At 52.4% G+C, this 23,149-nt stretch overlaps 2 protein-coding genes across 10 annotated transcripts; both read right to left on the bottom strand.

The window, feature by feature from the left end:
- Positions 1 to 651: 651 nt before the first annotated feature.
- DNAJB2 (DnaJ heat shock protein family (Hsp40) member B2) lies at positions 652 to 8,505 on the bottom strand. 9 transcript variants are annotated; one of them, XM_081095247.1, is made up of 10 exons: positions 8,383 to 8,503; positions 8,009 to 8,108; positions 7,298 to 7,407; positions 6,291 to 6,344; positions 5,997 to 6,119; positions 5,144 to 5,236; positions 4,837 to 4,939; positions 4,593 to 4,663; positions 3,545 to 3,751; positions 652 to 883 (listed from the first exon to the last, which is right to left on the bottom strand). In XM_081095247.1, exons 2-10 carry the CDS (start codon positions 8,071 to 8,073, stop codon positions 879 to 881), a joined length of 831 nt encoding a protein of 276 aa, XP_080951373.1. In that variant the 5' UTR covers positions 8,074 to 8,108; positions 8,383 to 8,503; the 3' UTR covers positions 652 to 878. The 9 variants fall into 9 exon arrangements, with proteins under 9 accessions (XP_080951373.1, XP_080951374.1, XP_080951369.1 ...); XM_081095243.1 differs by lacking the exon at positions 652 to 883 and adding an exon at positions 1,551 to 2,879 and having other exon boundaries at positions 8,383 to 8,501; XM_081095245.1 differs by lacking the exon at positions 652 to 883 and adding an exon at positions 1,551 to 2,472 and having other exon boundaries at positions 8,383 to 8,501.
- Positions 8,506 to 14,642: 6,137 nt separating this feature from the next.
- Positions 14,643 to 20,379, bottom strand: LOC308521973 (tubulin alpha-1D chain). The gene is made up of 4 exons (XM_081095156.1): positions 20,279 to 20,379; positions 16,877 to 17,099; positions 16,388 to 16,536; positions 14,643 to 15,676 (listed from the first exon to the last, which is right to left on the bottom strand). Exons 1-4 carry the CDS (start codon positions 20,279 to 20,281, stop codon positions 14,693 to 14,695), a joined length of 1,359 nt encoding a protein of 452 aa, XP_080951282.1. The 5' UTR covers positions 20,282 to 20,379; the 3' UTR covers positions 14,643 to 14,692.
- Between the last annotated feature and the right edge of the window lie 2,770 nt (positions 20,380 to 23,149).

Genomic DNA, 23,149 nt, shown 5'->3' with positions numbered 1-23,149 from the left:
TGCTCTGCTTCCAGCCGCGGCCGCGGCCTGTCTGGAGCCAGCCTGCCAGCCTGCGGTCCTCGGGCGGGGCGCGGGCTCTCCAGGGTCCGAATGGGAACGAATAACCAGGCCTCCTGGGTGTCGGGCAGTGTCCTAGGTGCCCACATACTTAGAAGAGGTGGAGCTAGGATTCGAACCCGGCATGCCAACCCTCTTCCATGCCTCTCCTCTCAGTTCCCAGGCAGCTGGTTTGTGCCCTTGGGCCTCAGGAATGATGTACGTTGTGCAGGATTGAGATTAAGATTAAACAAACTGCCTGCCACGCCTCAGGCAAAATTAGCTAAACTCAGGTAGACCAAGGCTGAGAGATGTCACAGCAGTCAGTCACCTGGTGGCAAGGGGCACCTCTTCCCGATCCCTTTGCTCCCAGAACTGCCCTTCCTGTATGGTCCCAGACGCGCCCTCCCTGTGTATCCTGAGCATCTTTGGACAAAGGTGGTGGACACAGAAATGAGACGAAATGAACCTTGGGCCTGAGCTCCTTGGGAGTTACGGCCACTTCACCTTGCCAAGGCTCAGTCCCCCTCACCTGGCAAACAGGGCAAGTACCATCTGCCACTTGCAGGGAGCGAAGGGACCAGCGATGAGACCGCTGGTCCTCCTATGCCTCACCTGGGCTCGACTGAGGCGCATGCATTTACTTGTTTAATCTTCATACATTCCAATATGTTTGACCTCTCAAAGGCTAGGAGTGGGCAAAACCACCACTTGGCAAAATTCCAGAAGATCTCTCTCCCTCAAGACAGAAGCTTGAAATTCTTCTTTCAGGTTAGGCTGCTTCCTTGCTTTCAGAAAAATACACTATGGACCCTTTGGCTATGGACGATGAGGCCAAGCGTTTATCCTGGAATGGGAGAGAGAGTGGGTGGTGAGCCACACCGCCCTGCGTGGCGATGGGAAGGTGCTTGCCCCATGGCTGGAGGGGCAGCTCTACACGTATCTGTAGAACAGGAGAGGTACCTGGCTTTCTCCTCCCTGGGTCCTGATGAGTCGGGGGCCTGGACCCTGAGTGGGGCAGACCTGTGCCACTCCACGTGGGGGAGGCGGGCCCCTGAGACTCGCCACTGGCTTTGGGCTAAGGAAATCTGTGAAAGGGCTCAGTCTATGTACATTTTTACAGGCTCTCACCACATGTTCCCTGCTGTTTGTTGTCCTTAGGCTTTCAGTCAAGTCATACCTTAGTCTGGTCCTAGCTGTGCTGCAGTGTGTTGGGCCCCTGCATAAGGGGAAACACAGCTGCCTGGGAACGCCATTTGTGGGGCCCCAGGAGGTGAGGGCAGAAGAATGGGAGCACTTCTCAGGATTCCACACGTGCTGCTTTGGGGGGAGGGGGGGCGGGGGGAGGGGGGGGCAGGTAGCAGACCAGCCAAAGAGGGGATGTCTGCTGTCAGCTGGGAAGGCTTGCAACCTCTAGGTGTTTGGGCAATAAAGGAAGGTGTGTCACCCCCTGGTCCCATAGGTCCCCGGGCCTCCCTGGGAAGGAAGGACACAGGAGCAGAGCACCACCGAGCTCTCCAAACTCAGCTTTATTGACCAACTTCCAGTGTTTCCCTCTGGCCTGAGCTCAGCCCAGCTGGCTTTGATAGGTCTCTGAGACACAATGTCACAGGGTCTGGCATACCCCAGCTCCACCACTCCCCTCCCTGGCCATGGGGCTCCCCAGGCAGGGAGGAGGAGAGGCAGCTCAGCTGTGGTGTTGGAAAGAATGGTCAGCAGGGTCAGAGGCCATAGAAGCCATACAAGCAGCAACATGCCTGGAGTTCCCATCGCATGCCAATCCCAGATCCACACGCGCACACGCACACACACGCACACACACACACCCCAGAGGGCCCTTCCCTTCAAGCTCTCTGCCGGTCCACACCCATCAGCTTTTAGTGATCCCGTCCCAGCTGTTCCTCAGACCCCTGAACTGTCCACAAGAAAAGAGCCTCTCCCAGATGCCACAGGGCTTTGATTTCTACACGCTAACCCCGCTGCTAGCAAGAGGTGTCAGGGGAATGGAAGCTCAGACCATTACCCCTTCATCCACATTTTCACCATCCCTGCTAGGGGCATATCAAATGATAAGTTCTCCCCATCTCACAGCCAGTGACAGGCCGACCTGGAGTGGAACTACATGTCCCAAGATGCACAGCTCCATAACCACACACCACTTCCCCCAAGCACAATCTATCAGAAATGAGGCAGGGTGTGTTGCATTCTGGGACTAGTAGTCTCCAAGAGACAGCACCAAACACCCAGTGAAGAGTTTACAGGCTAAGACTACTGACGTCTCCCACCCAGACCCCACCCACCACCCAGGCCCAGCTCTATGCTCAGCACAGGTGAGGGAGAGGAATGGAGAGTCCCCTCCCAGCCCACAGAGGAGGGCGCTGTCCTGTAGGAACTGTGCATCGACTCTGGATCCGGGACATCCAGCTCAGAACACATCTGGGAAGAGAGTGGGGGTGGGTGACAGGAAAGAGGGTCAGCAGCAAGCCGTGGAGGGTGGTGCCACAGAGCATGCAGACCTGGGCTGGCCCTGTGGCCTCTCCCTGAGCCCTGACGCATGGTGAAGTGGGATGGGGCACGGTCCCCTTGTAGGCCTCCCTCCTGGGCACCCTGGCTTTATCCCACTGCTCCCGGGTTAGCCGGCCTCACCTCTGCCTAGTCCCAAGGCCTAGGGCAGGTTGAGGCAGCAAGAAGAAGGGAGGAGGAGCGGGCTCCGGTTCCGAATCTGGATGGCCCAGAGGCTCCCACCCCACCCAGCCAGCCTCCCCGGAAGACCTTATGGCCCTACCGGCCACAGCATCTTCCTCGACACACAGAGGCCTTCTTGGGGAAGGAAGAAGGGAGTCCTAGCCAGACAGCAGTGAAAGCAAGCGATGCGGCCCACGGGGAATTGCAGAGTAAGGAAGAGCAGCAGCACCAGAAGGGAAGCAACAGAGACAGTCAGAGCTCAGCACAGCACAGAAACCAGGGCAGGGTGCCCGCAGCTGGACAGGGGGAGCCGAGACTCCCCAGTGGAGCTGCCGACTCGGGCTCAGAGAACCCCAGGCCAAGTCCTCCTTCCTTGACATCATCAGCAACACAGGTTGCTGGGCACAGAAGGCCTGCTCCAAACCACTAATGCCCCTTAGAAAGCCCCCATCATATAAGAAGTGCATCCTGGCTCCTCAGGTCCTCCCACCGCTGGGCTTCACCAGGGACCTATCAGCTCAGCAGAGCAAAGCCTGAGTCCACACCAGAGTGCAGGGGACCTGGAGGGAAACTGTAGGGGGAGCATGGGGCTGGAGGGGCCACATCCCCCTCTGTTCTGACAGTGAGCAGGACCCAGGTCACCCAGAATTGGGGTGGGTTGAGCTTGGCGATCAGAGGATGAGGCACTGAGCGGCCTTAACCTCCACGGGTGAGCCAGGTTTGGCTGTGTCACTCCTTGCACTCTCCTGAGTCCCCCCCATGCCCGGATCTTGGTACTGGGCCTTGGGCTGCCCCTGCCGTCTTCGCTGTGCGTCCCGCCCACCTGCCGGTTTCTTCCCAGCTGCCTCCATCTCTGACAGGCTGTAGGCCATGGCAAGCTGCATGTCCTCATCCTCCTCCAAGAGGCTGCTGTCAAAAGGGCGTGAGGCAGGGGACCGCTGCACCTGAGCGCCCCCAGATCTGGAAGTGACAGCTGGTTGCTGTTCCCGACGGCTCAGCTCCAAACCCAGCGCCAGGTCGTCTGGGATACCTACAGGAGTCACAGGCACCATGAGGCCCCCTGGCCCAGGCCAGGGGAATCCTGCCAGGCTGGCCCCATGCAGCACTCTGACCACTTCCAGCTCCTCTTTTGGAAATGGCATCCATGCATGGGAACACCTAGCACAGTGGTTATGAACATGGGCAGGGATTCAGTTCCAGCATGAGCTCCCGCCTTGGGCAAGTCATTCTACCTCCCTGAGCCGCCTTCCCTCATCTATAAAATGGGAATGGTGAGAATCCTGCACTGCCAAATTGTCCCGATGGTTAAGCCAGACAGCACAGTGTTCCCAGGGTCAGCAGGTCGGCAGGCATGAAAGGGTAGCCATGGCGACCACCCTGTACAGCAAGGAGTTGTGGTAAGAGTTCAGCTCCAGGAATCCTGCGTCCTGAGTTGCATTCCTGGATTTCCTCCTCACTAAGTAGGACAGAGCCTTGGACCTGAGGGTACTTGGGTTTATAGCCATTTAACTGTGCTGAGGCACAGCTTCCTCAAGTGAAAACTAGGGCAAACACCAACTGCCCTGCTTTCCCCGGCTGTTTGAAGACTATAGAGGACATGGTATGCATGCAAGTGCTTTAAAAATAGTAGAGTCCTGCAAACGCACCCCACTAATGATGACAGTCATTAGCTGTGCCCTGGGAGGCTCCTCAATTCCCTGTCCTGGTCCCCATCCCCATGATCACCATCCAGAGATCCTGCAAGTCTGGCCTGTGGTTGCCATTCCCTCCCTGCTCTGAGGGAGTTGAGACTGCAGCAGTTTGAGGAGGTAGCTTTGGGGCATGGGGCTGGGGCTTCCTGCCAGGGACTGAGTGACAGGGCTGCTCCTCACCATTGATGGAGACTGACTTCAGCTGCCCGTCCTCCTCCACTTCCACCCGCTCCTGCCCGTTCTCCATGATTCTGTGGGAGACAACACAGGTCGTTCAGCGGGCACGCCTGAGTCCCACAGGCGCTCGTCCAGGCTCTGGGACGCTGCAGCGAACAGGACAGACTGGGCTCTGCCCTCAAGGGGCCGACTTTCTAGTTGTATGCAGCTCCCCTCCACCCAGTATGGTCCCAGGAGGAGCCCTCACCTGCGTGTCGTGATGCGGTGTCCCTGGACAAAGGCGGTGGATGTAGAGACAGAGCGAAAAGCACCAGCCCCAGGACTGAAGGAGAAAGACGAGGAGGAGATTTCTGGCATCGGGACAGAGGAGGAGGAGGAGAGGTGGTTAGACCCGGGTTGTGTGCAGCAGGCTGCAGTCACAATGGGCCAGGAGCCTGCGTGCTCTCTCCACAGGCAGGGCTCCGGATGCACCAGAGCGCCTTGGAAAAGCCAGGAGCTGAGGCGAGGGGTTCCAGGATGCAGAGATGGTGAACATGGGAAGGGACAGCACTTACCAGTGTGTCCAGGGAAGGAGGTAGAGAAGGCAAAGAAGGGGCCTGCAGGCCGGGCACCCCGGTTCTGAAGCTCTGAGAAGGGGCCCAGTTCTTCTGCAACAGTAAGCAGATTAACAATCATCTGGTGAAGAGATTTCTTCAAAAAAATAAATAAATATGTGAATCCTGCTTTCAAGTCTAGAAACATAAGCTGCTAATCATAAATCCTAAGTCTGATTTTTTTCTCGTCTGCTTGAACTTATTTATAAATAAATTCCTTTTTAATATTATAGATGAAAAGGTTCAGTAGTTACATTCTGTCCACAATAAAGAATAAAGGAAGGAGGTGGGAGGGAAGGCGTGAGGGAGGACAGAGCGTTCCTTCCATATAAGAAGAGCAGTACGGTGTGATGCCAGGCCAACACAGCGACGAGTCCCGCTCTGCCATCTGCTGTATCTCTACGCAAGTGATCTGAATGTGCCTCAGTTTTGTCATCTGCAAATGGGGATAAAATTATCTGCCTCACAGAGTTCATGTTAATCATTTCAAAAAATGGTAACTGTTTTTGTTTGTGATGGCATTATCACTGTCACATGAGGCTTGGAGCCTTGCTTCATGGCTGTCATTGTGGAGGCCTAACAATGTATCATTGTTATCGTTTCATAAGACAAGTCTCTGAAGTGCCACTCCTGGGTCACGTGAGTTGAGGCCTGTGTAAGGTTCTGTCCCCGCTCTCACTGGATCCACCCCCACATCTTCCGTCTGTGGAATTCTGCTTCCCTCTCAGCCTTCCCCATCAGGACTTCCCAGCTGACGGAGGGCGGGCCTGCATGGGGAAGTCAAGCTAGTCAGGGGCCTCTGGAGTCCACTCACCAAAGAGCTCCGCAAAAGGGTCCCCAGTCCCGAAGAACTCCCGGAAGACCTCCTCGGGGCTGCGGAAGGAGAAGGTGAAGCCAGGCCCACTACTGCCAGCTTCCGCCCGAGAGGGGCCAGTTCCTGGAGGAGAGGCAGATTGAGGAGGGAGCTTAGAGTGTACATCCTGGCCGAGCCAGGGGACCCCACCTCAGGCATGGCCAGGAGCCCCGAGAGAGCATCCATTGTGAGCAGCTGCCCTCCCCCTCTCCTCCCTGACCCAGTTCCATTTCTGGGCCCCACCACTCCACCTACCTGCTCCAGTCAGCCCTTCCCGGCCATAGCGGTCATAGATCTCTCGCTTATGCTCTGGAAGAAGAGACCAGAGTCATCTCTCCCTGCCTCTGGGATAACGGCCTCCCCTTTGGCCTAAGTCCCTCGGAAGACTGCCCAGAGACTGACACTTGGGGGCAGCAAGGTGCAAAGGGGACAGGGTTACAGGTTTTAGCTGCAGCTCATCTGTAAAATGGACATAACAGCACCTACCTCTGAGGGTTGTTGCAGGATTAAATGAGACAATTCATGGAAACGGCTTAACACAGTGCCTGATACATAGTAAGTGTTCTGTAAATGTTAGCTCATTATGACTGTGTTATTCCTGGACAAGGCTTAGCCTACGTGTCACTTTCTCAGAGAGGCCTCTGGGACCATCGCAACATCCCTCTCACGTCCCCCTGCTACTTTCCTTAGGAATACTCTTGTCTATCTATTTATTTGGGTAATGTCCATCTTCCCTGACCAGAATGTGATAAACCCATCAGGATGAGGACAGTGCCTTCTTGTCCTCCATTGTTCCCCAGTACCCAGCAAGGGCCCGGCACCATAAACATTCAATGAATATTTTTTGAATGAATGAGAAAAGGACTTGGACTCATATTCCAGCTGTGTGATCTTGAGCACGTTACTTCACCTCTCCCAGCCTCAGTCCCCTTGCCAGTAAAATGGGGGTGATAAATTCTGCCTTGCAGGATGGCTGCGAACACTCCTGGTGATTACACCCACCCATGCCTGGCACAGAGGCGGCTGGGCATACACGCCCGGCATCCTCTCCTTTGTCAGGACCCATGTTGCAACTACCAGACATTGGGGAGCAGACACTGAGCTCAGAGGATTAGGGGAAGAACAAAAAGGTAGTTTGCACAGAGTAGGTGCTCATTTGAAGGAACAAGGTCCCAGAGTCCCTGTGGGAAATGTGTGTGTGTGTGTGGGGGGGGCAGGAAGTGGGGGTGATGGGTGCTGCCCTGCTCTGTCCCTGGCCTTACGGTCTGACAGCACTTCATACGCCTCCGCCACTTCCTTGAACTTCTTCTCAGCAAACTCTTTATTATCCGGGTTCTTGTCTGGGTGCCACTGAAGAGCCTTCCGCCGGTACCTGCAGGAAGTGGGTTCAGAGGGAAGGGCCGAGGGACAAATGCAGGCCCTTCCCCTCACAGAAGAGAATGACCCACTTTCCCATTAGCCAGCCCATGTCCTTTCATACGGGAGCCTGTTCCACCCCAGCTGCTGGGCGGCCTCGCTGCGGTGCTTTAGCGGAGGCCTCTCTCTAGGACTGCTTGTAGTAACAGGTGATAATGTGGGGGTGAGAAGGCCCAGCCCTCACTCTCCCTGGGGCTCCATGGGGCTGGGGTTGCAAAGGTGGGGGGCGGGTACAGGTGGCCATGGAGGGTAGAGGGGCAGTGGTCCCTCCTGGTCAGTGCCTGGGTATCTTTACCCAGCATCCCGAGAAAGCCCCCATCTAGGGTCGGGGGGGGGGGGGGACGGGGGGACTGCACGGGAGGGGAAGGGAAAGTTTGCTAAAGAAGGACCCCGCTCCCAGCAGAACTTCACAGCTATGGACGTCCTCCTACTCATCGGGGGTCTCCCTCCTCCCTACAGATGTCAAGGGCCTGGTTCTGCGTCTGAAGGGCCCCAAGGTGCTGGTGGTGGGAGGTGGCGGTGGGAGAGGCTTTGCGGTGCGCAGGGGAGGCACTTACGCCTTCTTGATGTCATCTGCGGAGGCACTGGGCGGCACGTCTAGGATCTCATAGTAGGATGCCATGGCAACTTGTCAGCAGTCAGGCGGGCCTCCGCGGGCTGCAGGAGAGGACGAGTCAGGAAGAAAGACCCAAGGGCGCCTCCCTGGGGCCGGAGCCCCCCCAGGTGGCGGGCGGCGTTTCCAGGGGAAGCGGAGCCCACCGGGCTCTGCTCGCGGCGGTGACTAGGCTCGCTCGAGCAGCCTTATCGGGCCCCCGCAGGCCGGTGCCACCGGCTATCTCGGTGCCCAGGCCCAGGGAGCCCTATCGCAGCAGCCCCCTAACTCCGCAGCAGGGCCCAGAGCCCCCAGGCTGAACAGGCACCCTGCCCGCACCTCCTCCGCCCGGAGTCCTGGGGCCCCTGCGGCGCCCCGCCCCTGCACCCCGCAGGGAACCGTCTGCCACCCGCTGCCGGGCTCGCGGCTGCTGCGTAGGACGCTCCCGGCCCAGCTGTGCGCGCAGGCATGCGTCAGCTGCACGGAAACTACTAGAGTCAGAGGAGGCCGGCCCGCCGGTCACCTGGGGTGTGGGGAGGGGTGGGGGTGGGGTGGGGGTGCTGCTGCACGGGCTGCCGGGAGATGGGGGCGGAGCCGGCTATTTTGGGCTTGCACCGGGAAGACGTCATCCCCAGCTGGGACCTGGGAGACCGTGGCGAGCTCCATCCAGGCTGACACACTTGCCAACCAACAAGCCACCTGGCCCCTGGTCCCGCTGTCGCTTTTCTCTAAACAGGCTCAATGATCGATAGTTAACTCACCCCGGAGGAAATCGCCACCTCAAGGACTCACAGATTTCCCCTTTGGACCTAAATCCTCCCCCTTTTTCAGATTCCACCTCTAGTCCCAGGTCCTCCAAAGAGGACAGACCTGCCTCTCTCTCATAGCGTCTTGTGGCATCCTTAATCACACTTGTCAGAGTTACCAATGAGCATTTATTTGTTTATTTGATTGACATGTACTTCGCCCACTAAAATGTAAATTCCACAGGGCAGAGCTTGTGTCTTTTTTGTACTGGAGTATTAGGGCTCAGGTACAGTGGTGAGGTTCAGAAACAGCCATTGGATGATTAAATAATGCACGGTTGCCAGCCTTTTACTGGCAGTTTTGACACATTTGGGGAAGTAGGGTTAAAGGGGAAAAGGAAAACCAAAAAAAAAAAAAGGAAAAGAAATTCCCTGGTTTTAAGATTTTCCTTCCCAACGTGATCCTATTAAGTAGACTTCTGCCTCAAAATGACTCCTGGGTTCAAGCTTCATGGGAGATTTAGAGAACTTTCCAGAACTGGCTCCTGCTTGATATCCACCAAGCATTAATTGCACATCTTCTCCATAGTAGATGTGGCCAGGATATAAAAAGGAGACTGTGGCCCAATCCCTGCCTCCTCAGGCCCAGCTCGGTAAGATACCAGCCCGTTAATACAGCCCACTGGAAACCCCTAAGGTTTGGAAATAGGTCTGGATTTGCAGCCTGACAGTACTATGTGATTTGGGGAAAACTCTAAGGACGCCATTTTCCCTCCCTAAATACAGGGAAAGTTTAGGGCTGTTTGAAAGTCAGATGAGGTGGGGTATGTAGTCAGTCGTAGTACAGTCTTCCCTGGCATCATTATTGGCCCAAGCAGCAATGGCTATGAAGCCAGAAGAGTGTTTAGGCTTTATGACCCAGAAATGCTTCTCTGAAGAGAAGGGCTTGAGCCAGACATGGGCAAAGAGAGTGGTATTTAGAAGTGGTATTCAGAGGGAGTATTTAGAAGCTCATTTTGGCTGAATAGCTCAGCTACATCCTCAAATAAGAGAACTTTGTCCAGTTGTCCTGGCTGCCCACAGTCTGAGCCTCCTGCCTACATTTGGGGAATTCCCATTGCGTAGGTCTTGAAGGCAGCCAGGCCAGCCACCGCCTGCCAGAAAGCCCGGACACTTGCTCTCCTAGACTTCTCGGCTCCAAGGGTGCAGGCAAAAGACACAGCTCTGCCAGTGGCAAGCTCCCACTGGGACTCTGAATCTGGATCAAGTCACAGAAAAGCTGGGACAGTTGAGAATTCATTTCTGCATTGTGATGGCAGTGGAGCCAGCAGTGGCCTCTAGTGTCCGGAGGAGAAAATGTCAGCCTCGGTGCCTGGGTGGGAGGGGGCCTCACTGCAGTGGGCAGAGGGACTGGCAAGCTGTCACCTTGACGGTGGTGCCGGCTGCCCACGTTCCCTTGGAGCTTACCTGTTTGCGGAGGCTTGTTTGGTGGCCCTAAATACTGATTCTGTGTGCTACCTGACACCTCTCTAAGTCTGTGTGTGTGTGTGTGTGTGTGTGTGTGTGTGCGCGCGCGCGCGTGCTTTTTTAATTTGCCAGAGTTAGTTTCTGCTTTTTACAACAAAAGTCTGACTGATCTTGGTATAAGAGGAAGGAATAGGTTAGGTCACTCTAAAATCTTCCAAATCTCTTTCTTCTTACTTCTCTTATCTCCACAGACATTTTTCTAGCACCTACCATGTAAGTGGTTGTATTAAGAATAGGAATACAAAGAGGCTTAAGTTCCAGTCCCTATACTCAACAAGATGAAAATATAGCTGGGACATAGACAAATGACAGCTGGGAGAAATTATATAAAACACATCTAGCAAGCAGGATTCATCTCCTTGGTTCACAAAGAATTCCAACAAATCAATAAGAAAAGACAAACAATGCCATTTTTTTAAAAAAATGGGCAAAGAGAACAGGCAAGACAGTTCGTAGAAGAGAAAGTACCGACTTTTAAACAATTGAAAAGATGCTCAACTTCATTCATAACAAGAGAATTATGAAGGAAATCTGTGACAAAATACTTTCACTTATCAGATGATTGGCCAAGATTAAAAAGTTCAGTACATCGTATGGGCAAGGCTGTGGGCACAGACATTCTCATACACTGGTAGAGGGAGGGTAATTTGGTATAACTTCTAAACAGAGCAATATGGGGTATGTTCAAATTAAAGGTGCATAGCCTTTGACCACGATTGCAATTCTAATAACTTATGGTTGAATATACGTGCAAAGGCATATACACAAGGGTTGCAGCATTTTTTTCAATAGCAAAAAAAAAAAAAAAAAAAAAAAAAAAGGAAACAACCTAAATACCCATTTAACCAGTACACTGGCTAAATAAGTGATGGAATGGAATGGAATACTAAATTGCCACCAGAAAGAATGAGGTATGTTCTAACACAGACTATCTTCTAGATTTATTGATAAGTGTGTGTGTGGGAGGGGGGGGGGGAAACAGGCATAGAACAAAGTGTATGTAGGTTTGTAGACGCACAGTATGTATAGATGTCTCTGGAAGGAAACACTAATAAAAAAGTCAACAGTGGTGGCTGCCAAGAGGGGAACCAATGAAGGAAACATTTTCACGGTATAAGCTTATTTTTGTTCATCTCGTTGGTACTTTTGAATTCTGAAGCACGTGTACATAACTGTACAGATACATACAGAATTTTTTAAAAATTGGGAAAATAGGTTATTGGCAAGAAGCTAAGCAGCCTATGCCAAGCACAAAATGAGTGCTAGAGACACACGCAGTAGGGGCCGGGAGGATCTAGAGGAGGCAGAGCTCCCAGGGTTGGATGGGTTCCGGGTGACCATGACCTCAGCTGGAAGGAATGACAACATTGAGACAAGCAGGGGGAGTGGCATTCCAGGAGGAGGGAATGGTGGGAATGCCGCTTTGGGGGCAGGCATGTTCCGGACACATCAGAGGCGAGAAAATAAAGGTGTTGGGTGGGATCCAAGGCTGGGAGTCTGTCTCTTGTGTCTGCCGGCAGGAGATAATTGTAGTCCAGCTTTAGAGGCATCACGGATGAAAGCATTCCCCTTCACTGAGGGAGTCCTCAGGAGCCCGGCTGGGTCACTCCCAGCTGCCCCATGGAGGTCAGAGTTGCCACCTCCACACACGCACACCCAGCCCAACCTAGGCCTGCCAGCACCTGCCAGCAGGGTTTCTAGCTGGGAGGCCTTTCGGGTCTGAGAGGAGGTGGCCTTACAGCTGCCCAGGGTGGGCTGGCTGGTACCGTGGACAGGAAGGGAGCCTGACTGCCTCTCTGGATGCCCAGCATCTTGGCAGGCGAGGCCCTCCCTACTGGCCTCCCAAGCCTTCACCTCACCTCCTATGAGATGTTGGGGGGTAGGCAGAGGACTTTCAGAAGGCACTGACAGTCCCAAAACATATGCCCCAAAACACCTCTGCTCTTGTTCAGCCCAGAAACTGGACCCTTGTTACCATTGCCCCCCCCCCCCCCAACACATGCCTGGGCAGGGCAGAGTAAAGGGGAGTGTCACCCCTTCCCTGCCTTTGAGGCACCTGAGTCACTGTCTGGGAATTGGGCCTTGGCAGGCCCAGAAAAGGTGGTGTCTGGAGGGGGGCCTGTAACTCCTATAGGCAGGAGGGGAGGGCACTTGAAGGAGGGGAGGGCAGCAGAATAAGCTTTGGCCCAGGCTGGCCTAGGGTTTGAATCCTTACACCTTCCTTTACTGGCTAAGTAACCTTGGGCAAGCCTCAGTCTCCACATCTATAAAATAGGCATTCATTTAACACGTCTATTCAACAAATACTGAGTATCTAATATAGGTTGGGCAGCATTCTGATCCTGAGAGTAGAATAGACTCTGTTCCCATGAAGCTTCCAGCCCAGTAGGTATAACTGTATTGACCTCAGGATTAAACCAGGTAATGTGGACATAGGGCCCAGTAGATGCTCAATAAATGACATGACTGCTTGGAATTTGAAGGACTCTCTGCCCAAAACCTCTTCCCTCCCCAAGTTTGAAACCAATCGAGAAAGAGAAAGACATGAGTCAAATAAAGATTTGAAAGTCTGTTCTCTTAGTGAAAAAATAAACAGCTTTGAGGATATAGCTGAGCTATTGAGCCAAAATAGGCTTCTAAATACTCCCTCTGAATTAAATACCCCCCCACCCCTCACCAGTACTACACACATATACACACAACTTCAGGCCTCTCCCTCCAGGACAGAGCTTCCCGTGTGAGCTTAAATCCTCACAGTGAGAATACTTGCTTTCTCTGGACAAATTACTCCAAACTAGAAGGAGGAAATTGCTATGCCGGGCATGCCCATTTTCTTCTCTAAATCCCCCACCACTCTGTTGCTTCCACTCCATCCTCTACTTACTACAAAGTAATTATTGGAACAAAAGTGAGGGGGACAGGTAATGGGTCTCTGGGAAGGCAGGAGTCACTCCATTTCCGGTGTCGCCCAAGGTGCAGGTATGTGCTTTATTAGCCTGTTTTCTCTGAGATCCATTCCTCCATCTTCCTGCCCTGCTGTGTCTCAAAGGCTGCGCCCTCTTTTTCCTTGGCCTTTTTGCCAACTAGCTTCTGCTTAGGTTCAGCCAATGGGAGACACTGATCGAAGATTGAGGGTGGGAAGAAGGGAGAAGCCAGGGTATTTCTCTCCCTCTTTCAAATCAAGGGGCACCTCTGACAGTGGTTGTGTCTCCTCCATGGCTCTGACTCTTGCCAAATTTACCTCCCTCCTTATTCCCTCCTGGTCACTCTGGGTAGCTCTGCTATGGCTTCAGCTCCTGCCTGGTGTCCCAGTTCCAAGCCTCGGGCATTATCATCTCATCCCTTGGCCTCCAGCCCTAGGGGTGATAGCAGCTTCCTGATGTTACTCACTTTAGGGTTGGCTTCCCAGCATCCACTCCTGAGAGCAGGAGGCTGCAGGAAGGACTGCAGAGGGCAACGCTGGGCACCGAATCTCGAATCTCGCTGGAGGGTTGGGGGTAGGGTGGGGTTGCTCAAGTTTCTACAGCTCCGATGGCTGAACAATCCTCCTGCCCAGCGGGAGCTACAGAAAGTCCATATATACAAAGATTTTAGGGGCAGCCATCTGGTTGAAAGTGAGGGCTAGAAGCTGTGCTGGTATAACACATGGCATTTGAAAAAAGGGTCAATTGTCTTCATCAAAAAATGGCGAGTGTTGATGCAGCTCGCAGGAGGGCAAGCCCAGCCCCTCCCCAGCCATTCTTCCATGGTTACGGCCACAGTGCCACTGTTCTGCCTTAATGCCAGCTTCTGGTCTCTCTAAACCCAACTGCCTGCCTGAAGAAGATAACTCCCCTCTATAGAGTGAACACCAGCTATGTCAGACTGTGTCAGCTACATCAGACTCCTCTAAGGCACCACTTCAGACCCGCCTGGCCTCACCAGCGCCAGCTGCAGTCTTGTGAGGCTCCGACCAGCTTCACATACATGCTGTTTAGAAGCACCTTACCTCCTGTCCCAGGGGTTCTTTGTTGACGCTGCAGCCCAAGAGTGTGCCACCCAGAAGTTCAGGGGGGTTCATGCTTAATGGACTAGAGGTTTAACCAATTCCCCCATCCTCACCACCACTCCTACCCAAGGAATGCTTCTGAGGTGCCATTTATTCAGCTGCATCTGCTCTAAATTCTCCCTCCTTTCCTGCCTTACACCCTCTTCCTAGGATCGCACCCATTAATGAAATCTGAAATCAGGTCTGCTTTCTGGGGAGCCCAGGCTAAGATACCAGCTTTCCTGTCTCTCACTGAAGCCCTCCCCCCATGGTTTTCCCCAAGAGAAAAAGACATTTGTGAGACAATAATGCCACAGCACTTTATTTAGGATAGATACAAAGGATTCCCCTAGTATTCATCCCCCTCCTCCTCTTCTCCCTCCCCCTCCACACTATCCATGCCAACTTCCTCATAATCCTTCTCCAGGGCAGCCATATCCTCCCGGGCCTCAGAGAACTCACCCTCCTCCATGCCCTCGCCCACATACCAGTGCACAAACGCCCTCTTGGCATACATCAGGTCGAACTTGTGGTCCAGACGGGCCCAGGCCTCGGCGATGGCGGTCGTGTTACTCAGCATGCACACGGCACGCTGCACCTTGGCCAGGTCACCTCCGGGCACCACAGTGGGTGGCTGGTAGTTGATGCCAACCTTGAAGCCTGTGGGGCACCAGTCCACAAACTGAATACTGCGCTTGGTCTTGATGGCGGCGATGGCGGAGTTGACATCCTTGGGCACTACGTCTCCACGGTACAGCAGGCAGCAGGCCATGTACTTGCCATGACGGGGATCACACTTCACCATCTGGTTGGCAGGCTCAAAGCAGGAATTGGTGATCTCCGCCACCGACAGCTGCTCGTGGTATGCCTTCTCTGCGGAGATGACTGGCGCATAGGTGGCCAGGGGGAAGTGGATGCGTGGGTAGGGCACCAGGTTGGTCTGGAACTCTGTCAGGTCCACGTTGAGGGCCCCGTCAAAGCGCAGGGAAGCTGTGATGGAGGAGACGATCTGGCTGATGAGGCGGTTGAGGTTGGTGTAGGTGGGGCGTTCGATGTCCAGGTTGCGGCGGCAGATGTCATAGATGGCTTCGTTGTCCACCATGAAGGCGCAGTCTGAGTGCTCCAGGGTGGTGTGGGTGGTCAGGATGGAGTTGTAGGGCTCGACCACAGCTGTGGACACCTGGGGGGCTGGGTAGATGGAGAACTCCAGCTTGGATTTCTTGCCATAATCAACAGAGAGCCTCTCCATCAAGAGTGAGGTGAAGCCGGAGCCGGTGCCCCCTCCAAAGCTGTGGAAGATGAGGAACCCTTGTAGTCCTGTGCACTGGTCAGCCTAGAAAGTGAAGGCGAAGAGAAATGTGGGTGTGAAGCACCTCTGACAAATGGGAAAGAACCAGCTTGTGCTGTTTCACATTCCCTCCATGTGTCATAAAATCCTTGGAAGACTTTTTCCAAGAGCACAAAACCGGGCCTGATAAGGTCGGCCCACTCTCTCCTCATCCCTCTTTCTCTCTAAAGCCTCCTGAGGTCTCTAACCAACAGCTCTCTTGAATCTTGTAACATAATCATGTTTGTCATCACCGTTTGCCAGCTCTACCCATAGCCGTGTTTCCCTGATTTAACTCCAGATATTTCTGGAGGGTTTCTCCAACAATCCAGGAACTTATCCCCAGAGTCAGTCATAGAGCCCGGGGCCAGCATGATTTGGATCCCTGCTTTTCATAAGGCCTTCTGCCCTCACCCCTACAACACAAGGAGATATTCTAGGAATGCCTATGGGCCTCCATCACTTGGCCAGGCAGCCCATGGACAGGTTTGCCCTGGTGGCCATGCTGCCCAGGATGGGGCCTGTTGCTGTAGAAGATAAAGAAGTCATCCAGCTCCGGGCTGCAGCTATACACTGCCTCCCCTGACCAGGATGCAGGGCCCTGATCCTGTGTGTTTAAGACTTTTCCAGGAGGCTCTCCCAAGGGCTGGCGCTGTCCTTCCCCTATCTGGCCTCCAAACCACAACAAGCATCCCCAGCCTTTAGCCCTTCTCTCACCAGCTTCCGAATCCGGTCCAGCACCAGGTCAATGAGCTCCTTCCCGATGGTGTAGTGGCCTCGGGCGTAGTTGTTGGCAGCATCTTCCTTGCCTGTGATGAGCTGCTCTGGATGGAAAAGTTGGCGGTAGGTGCCCGTCCGAACTTCATCTGCAATGAACAGAGTTTCAGGCCCCACTGCTCTTGTAGCCTGGCTCCCAGAGCCCCAGGGTACCCAGGAGAAGTGGGATCTCTAGGCTCCAAGTCCTACCCTGGAGGAGCCCCATTCACGCTGCTGCTATTGCCCTTGGCTTTACGTGTTCATCAAGAAAAGGAAAGGGATGTGGGGTGACGTTGAAACTCTAGAGCTGAGTGACAGTGGCTCTGCAGATCTGGAGTTCTAATTGGCTGCAGTCACTGGGAACCACACACTCCAGTGCTATCCAGTTGTAGAGAAGGACTTGCTGTGGTACCTGGGACAAGGCCATGGAAGAGATGGATCATCACTCACCAATCACAGTGGGCTCCAGATCCACAAACACAGCCCGGGGCACGTGTTTTCCAGCCCCAGTTTCACTAAAGAAGGTGTTGAAGGAGTCATCCCCTCCTCCGATGGTCTTGTCACTGGGCATCTGCCCATCTGGTTGGATTCCATGTTCCAAGCAGTAGAGCTCCCAGCAGGCATTGCCAATCTGCACGCCGGCCTGGCCCACATGGACTGAGATACACTCACGCTGAGCAGACAAATAGCAGAAAACACCCTTAGCAGAGAGAAACGTATCATGCCTGAACACAATTCCTGCCTTCTTGCCTTCCTTGAGTGGTTCTCCGGCTGAGGGCAAAGTTTCTTGGACTCTGCTCTCCTTGCCCCACCCCCTGTGGCTAAGCATTTACAGGTGGCATTGAGGACCAACAGGCATTGGTTCTGGGGGCTGGGCCAAACCCCTCAGGGGAAGCAGAAGATGTGGGCAGTCCTCAGCTTATGGAGTCTTGCTCAGGGACTAAGCATCTTGAGGAATGTTGAGGGGATCAAATGAGTCTGGCAGAGAACCAAAGTCAACCCACTCATGTTCAGAAAGAAATTAGGGGCCACTGGTGAGGGAAGCAAGATCCAAGTGAAGTTTCAGGAGTCAAGGATAAGGAAGAGGTTTATAGAAGCAGAAAGAACTCTGGATTCATGTGACAGCCAGAAATGCCAGTGAGAAAGGAAAAAGAGGGCCTGGAATCGACATGCATGTGCTATCTTTCCTCTTGGGTGCGCATGGCCCTGGAGTGGGGTGGGGCTGGAAAGAAAGGTCTTCCTACATGATTCAAGGCTGGTGGTCAAAGAACCCTTGGCCCCTGAAACAGGACTGTTGGTCTAAGAAAAGAGAAAGGTCAGTGTCCTTCCTGGGAGTCCCATGAGAATCAAGAAGGCTTGACTCTCTTGCTTCAGCAAAGATTTATTGAGCCTCTACTAGGTACTGCACACTGTGCTGACACTGGGGACACGTAACACCTATCACTCAGTCCCTGCCCTCAAGAAGCTCACTGTCTAAGGAAGGGAGAGTTTCGTAAGTTAACAGATGTGTGGCAGTGTAGTCAGTGGGGTACCAGAGACGTCTCCCAGACCACTTCCCTGGGTACTACCAGAGTACTTCTCTGCTTGAGAAGTAATTTCCACAGACCTTACAAATAAAATGAGCACATTCATCAAATTTCCCCAAATTAAGGCTTAACAATACAGAGGATGCGAAGAAATGGGAACTCTTACACTGCTAGTAGAAGCCTAAAGTGATGTATCTCAAATTAAGAAGAATCATATAATATGATACCATTTATATAACCAATACTATGCATCATTGACAGATAAATTTATATATTTACTATATAGTCTTGTAAAATGGATATATTGCAAAAATAAAGAAAGCAAAGGAAAATATTAACCAAACTTGGAATAATGGTTCTCTCTGGTAGAGATGAATGTAATTGGGAAGAGATCCTTTTTCTTTCTTTTTTTGAGATCCTATTTCTTAAAGTGGGTAACAGGTGTTCATTAGATTATTCTTTATACCTTTTTACATATCTAAAATAGTTTGTACATTTTTTAACGAGGATACTTTCTCCATAAATTTAACATGTCACTGACATTTTTATCCTATATAATAAAACCCTAATATGCAAATTGACCAACTGGTGGACCGGTGGAATGACTGGTGGCTATGACGTGCACTGACCACCAGGGGGCAGACACTCAACACAGGAGCTGCCCCCTGGTGATCAGTGCGCTACCACAGGGGGAGGGCTGCTCAGCCAGAAGCCAGGTTCATGGCTGGCTAGCACAGCGGCAGCGGTGGGAGTTTCTCCAGCCTCCGCTGCAGGTGGGCAGTAAGGAGTGAGGGGTCCCAGACTGCGAGAGCCCCGGACTGCGGGGGGCAGAGGGGGGTTGGGTCTAGGAAGGCAGGCAGACATCCCCTGAGGGGTCCCAGACTGCGAGAGGGTGCAGGCTGGGATGAGGGACAACCACTTTCCCCGCAGTGCATGAATTTCATGCACCAGGCCTCTAGTATGATATAAGGGCCTTGACTTATGATTTTTAGATGACTAGGATTAATCCATAAATCATTTGTATCCCAGCCCCATTACTTCTGTACTTGCCTCGAGCAAGTCTTAGCCTCTCTGTTGATGTCCTCCATTATGACAGGGGGCAATAATAAGAGCCCCCTCCTAGAATGTTTTTGAGGATTAAGTGAAGGAATGCATGCATGTTGCCTGCCTCATTTCATGACACTTTCTAGGGTGCACCATATGTTGGGTCCCCCTAGTAAGCCCCTCAGCCCCTAATCACTGAGGCATAGAAAGAAAAGTTAATGAATTAATCTGGGAGAGATTTAAGGACACAGGAGTTCAGAAATCCGCAGGTCCAGAAGAGAGCTGACTCAGCTTCTCAGCTCACCAACCACCTGGCCAGGCCAGGGACAACTGCTGCACCTCCGAGCCTGGCCGAGCTCTGTCTACAAAGTCAGAAACTGTCCTGCTGCCCTTGCTCCTTTTTCTTGACTGTAAAAATAGCACAGTCTCGTACCTGTATCCAGCAGGCTTTGTCATTATGTTGATTAGTCCCATATATTAAGCATTAATTAGTTCCAGAAACTATGCTAAGTGCTTCACATACATTTTCTCATTTGATCTTCACAACAGCCCCCTTGAGTAGGTATTTTTATTAACCCATTTTACAGATGAGGACACTGACTCTCAAAGAGGTTAAGCAACTAGTTCAAGGTCATGAGCAAAATGAGGAATATTCAAAGCAGGGACAGCCTGGCTCCAACTATGTTCTTAACTGCTCTTCTATCCTGCCTATGTGGGAGACAGGTTAAAGATAGCAAATGATCCCACACCCAGACGACTCTGGGTAACTGGAAGCACCCTCCTTCTCCGCACCCTCCTTCTCCGTACCCCCCTTTACTTCCTCCCCCCCTAATATGTAACTGCAGTTGGGCAGGGCTATGAGGATGTATCCCCACAGCTGGGAGATGGGACCACAGTGAATCTGCCATGGGGCCCAGGGTGTGTAGGGCAGTGCCTACATTTTGTGTTCCAGTCCTGCTTACCCCACACTCCCTACCCCGAAATTCAGAGCCCTTTAGCAGCCCTGTTCCTGAGTCCAGGCTCAGGAAACACACACACACACACACACACACACACACACACACACACACATCCTGGTTACCATCACCCTGTCCTTCTTCACCCCTGCACATACCCCCACATATCAGCACATTTGGGAATGGGCACACACATCTGGAAGTCTCTTTCCCCCATCCCCACCTGCCCACACACGGTAGTACCTGACTCCCAGAGATTCCTCACACCACCCACCTGGGCCCACTGGGACCCTCACTTGCATGCTTAGCACCCCACCTCTGCTCACCATGCTGTTTGGCTGAGTGCTGACTGGGGTCTGTCTGCTGCTAGATGGAAAACAGGGATGGGTGCGTGAGAGACCCACAGTCTCTGGCCTCCTATACGCTCTGGTCTGCTCTCAGGGTGGAAATGTTGTTAGAAACATCCCCGGGAGGGCAGGCCTGTTGACTTGGTTACCAGGCAGCAGGCAAGTCCTGGTCCTGGGCCCAAATAGGGGAGGGAGGTGGAGTGTAGGTGGGGCTATGACGAGTCTGTGGTGAACTAGAACAAGGAGTCCTCGGACAAGAGATCAACCTCAGGGCCTTTGGGTGGGAACTCTGTCATAGAACATAGGGAATAAGAGCTTGGTTTTAGCCTCAGCTCTAGCATTTAACTTTTTGCCTCCATTTTCTCATCTGTAGAATGGGAAGAGGGGAAATTGTGAGGGTTAAACAACAAACTTTCTAAGTGCTCTGTCCAGAATTGCTGCTGTTCTCCATGGGGAAAACACGCTGATGAGCAGGGCTCGGGGCTATTTGTCAGAGTCTCTCCCTATTTCAGTGCAAGTTGTTGCTGGTCTCGCCTGCCCTGATTTCTCCACCGAAGGACTCGCCCTATGGCCTTAGGCAAAGTTATGAAATAAAAATGTTAATCTCTCACATTTGTATTCTGTGTTGTAGTTCTTAAGGTTGCTTCACCCCTTATCTCCTTTGAGACCCTCAACTTTGTGAGGTAGCCAAGGTGGGGCCTCCATTCCCATGATGTCTTGCCCAAGGTCACATGGGGGTTAGTTAGTGGTAGAATTAAGAATCTGGGACTCAAGCTCAGCGCTTCTCCGCTTTCCACGTGGCAGCGTTGTCTGTCCCTCTTCCCCGTCGTGGGTCTCTATTTTCTTCCTTCCCTTTCTCAGTTGCAGTGGTGGTCATTCTCTTGCATACCCCGCAACTCCCTGGCCTCCCTCTAGCTTCAGCAGCTTCATTTGACTAAACCACAACCCTACATAATTCATTTCTTCACCAAGTCTGTGCCTGCACTGACCCAGCGAAATAGTGGAAAAACCCCAGAACCAAGCTGATGAATCTGACTTTGAATTCATGACCTCAAATGGACCCTAATGCTGCCTGGAAACCACACAACATCTCGTCTGTCATTTTTCCAAATAGCAACCATGACCTGGAATAGGAATGCCATATTTAGCAAATAAGAGAATTTTATCTAGCAATCCTATCCAGGAAGTAGTTGCTACTGTGAAATTTCAGTCACTGTGGCAATTAGTGGGGGTTATTTTGAGGGAGGGGCTTTTTCAGAGTCCTTCTCATAACAGTTTACTAGGGAGTGACCCTGAATATCAACATGGCTACCTCTGACTTGGGTTGTAGATTGAAGTCTTCACCCTTCCCCCTGGACCTAAGAGGCCAAGACCCCCAGAGAGAAGACACAGTCAACCAGCACTTCAAAGGTAAGGAAGCCCAGCCTCCTACAGGGCTGATTCATGAAGCCACAGACCTCAGGAATTGTCATCCTGGGAATTATTATTCAGATGGAGGAATTCAGGGCCTACCCACTGGGCCCCAAACTCTGTTATCTAGCACTTTGTTAAACTTTTTAAAAATATGTTTTTATTGACTTCAGAGAGTGGAAGGAGGAGAGAGAGAAACATCGATGCACTGCCTCCTGCACAGCCCCTACTGGCAATCGAGCCCCCAACTCAGGCATGTGCCCTGACTGGGAATTGAACTCTGATCTCCTGGTTCATGGGTTGATGCTCAACCACTGAGCCACACCAGTCGGGTTCTTGTCTAGCACTTTAACTTCTCCCAACTGGACTCCCAGTTGGGCTCAGGGTCAACCGAGATTTCACCAGCTCTAGAGAGAGGCAGGTGGGGGAAGAAGCCTTATGTAAAACGGAATAACGAGACAGATTTTTAAAGCACATTAATGTACCTAAGCAGTCAATACTCTAATTCCTTCAACAAATATTTATTGAGTGTCCACTATGTGCCAAGCACTGTACCGGATGCCAGGGTTACAGTGGTGGACAAAAAGAGTCTGTGCTCTTAAGGAGCTGACATTTTCATGGGCAAACACGTAACAAATTAAGAAGATGATCTCAGAGAGCCATTGCACGTGAGAAAACAAAACCGGACAATGGCCCCAAAAGAGATGGGAGGTGGGGGCTGCTGCTGAGAAGGAGCGGCTCTCTGAGAAGGTGACACTGGAGCTGAGAGGGCATGACAGGGCGTTAGCCGTGCGGGATCTGGATAGAGCGCTCCAGGCAGAGAAAATAGTGAGTGCAAAGTCCATAGGTAGGAGTGAGCCCCACGTGTTCAAGGAAACAGAGTGAGGGAAGGGGAGAGCTATACAAGATGAGATCACAGAGCCAAAGGGACTTGGAAGGAGAACAGCTTTTATTACAGGTGCAAGAGCAGGGTTAAGCAAGCATCATTGCCTACTTTGTGTTTTAGAGAGATTATTAAAGCTGCTGTGTGGAGACTGCATTATAGGGGTTCAAGAGTAGAAGCAGAAAACTGGTTAGGAGGCTACTGTAGGCATCCAGAAACGGGGGGGGGGGGGCTTGGACTAGAGTGGGGACGGTGGGAGGTGGCTGGGTTCAAAGTAGTGGGACATGCTAATGTGTGCAGCAGACCTACCCAACAGCCTTACCTGCCCCCTGCCTCCACATCTTCTTTGCTCGCAGGGTCCTGATTTGTTTAATTACTCCCCTTCCACTTGCTCAGGGAAGATGGCTTTTCCCCAGACCTAGGAGTGAGTAGAGAGCAGTTTAAACCATTCATGGTAATTCTAGTCCCTCCTTCCGGAGATCGGTTTAGGAATGGGGCCAGTGAGCTAAAAGGGGAAGTCTGCAAGGATGCTTTAAGGAAAGGTTTTTCTCCCTGAT

This window comes from Myotis nattereri, assembly GCF_964212035.1.
Source record: "Myotis nattereri genome assembly, chromosome: 7".
Taxonomy (NCBI): domain Eukaryota; kingdom Metazoa; phylum Chordata; class Mammalia; order Chiroptera; family Vespertilionidae; genus Myotis; species Myotis nattereri.
The sequence above is the reverse complement of the archived record's forward strand: the minus strand, read 5'-3'. Positions and strand labels throughout refer to the sequence as shown.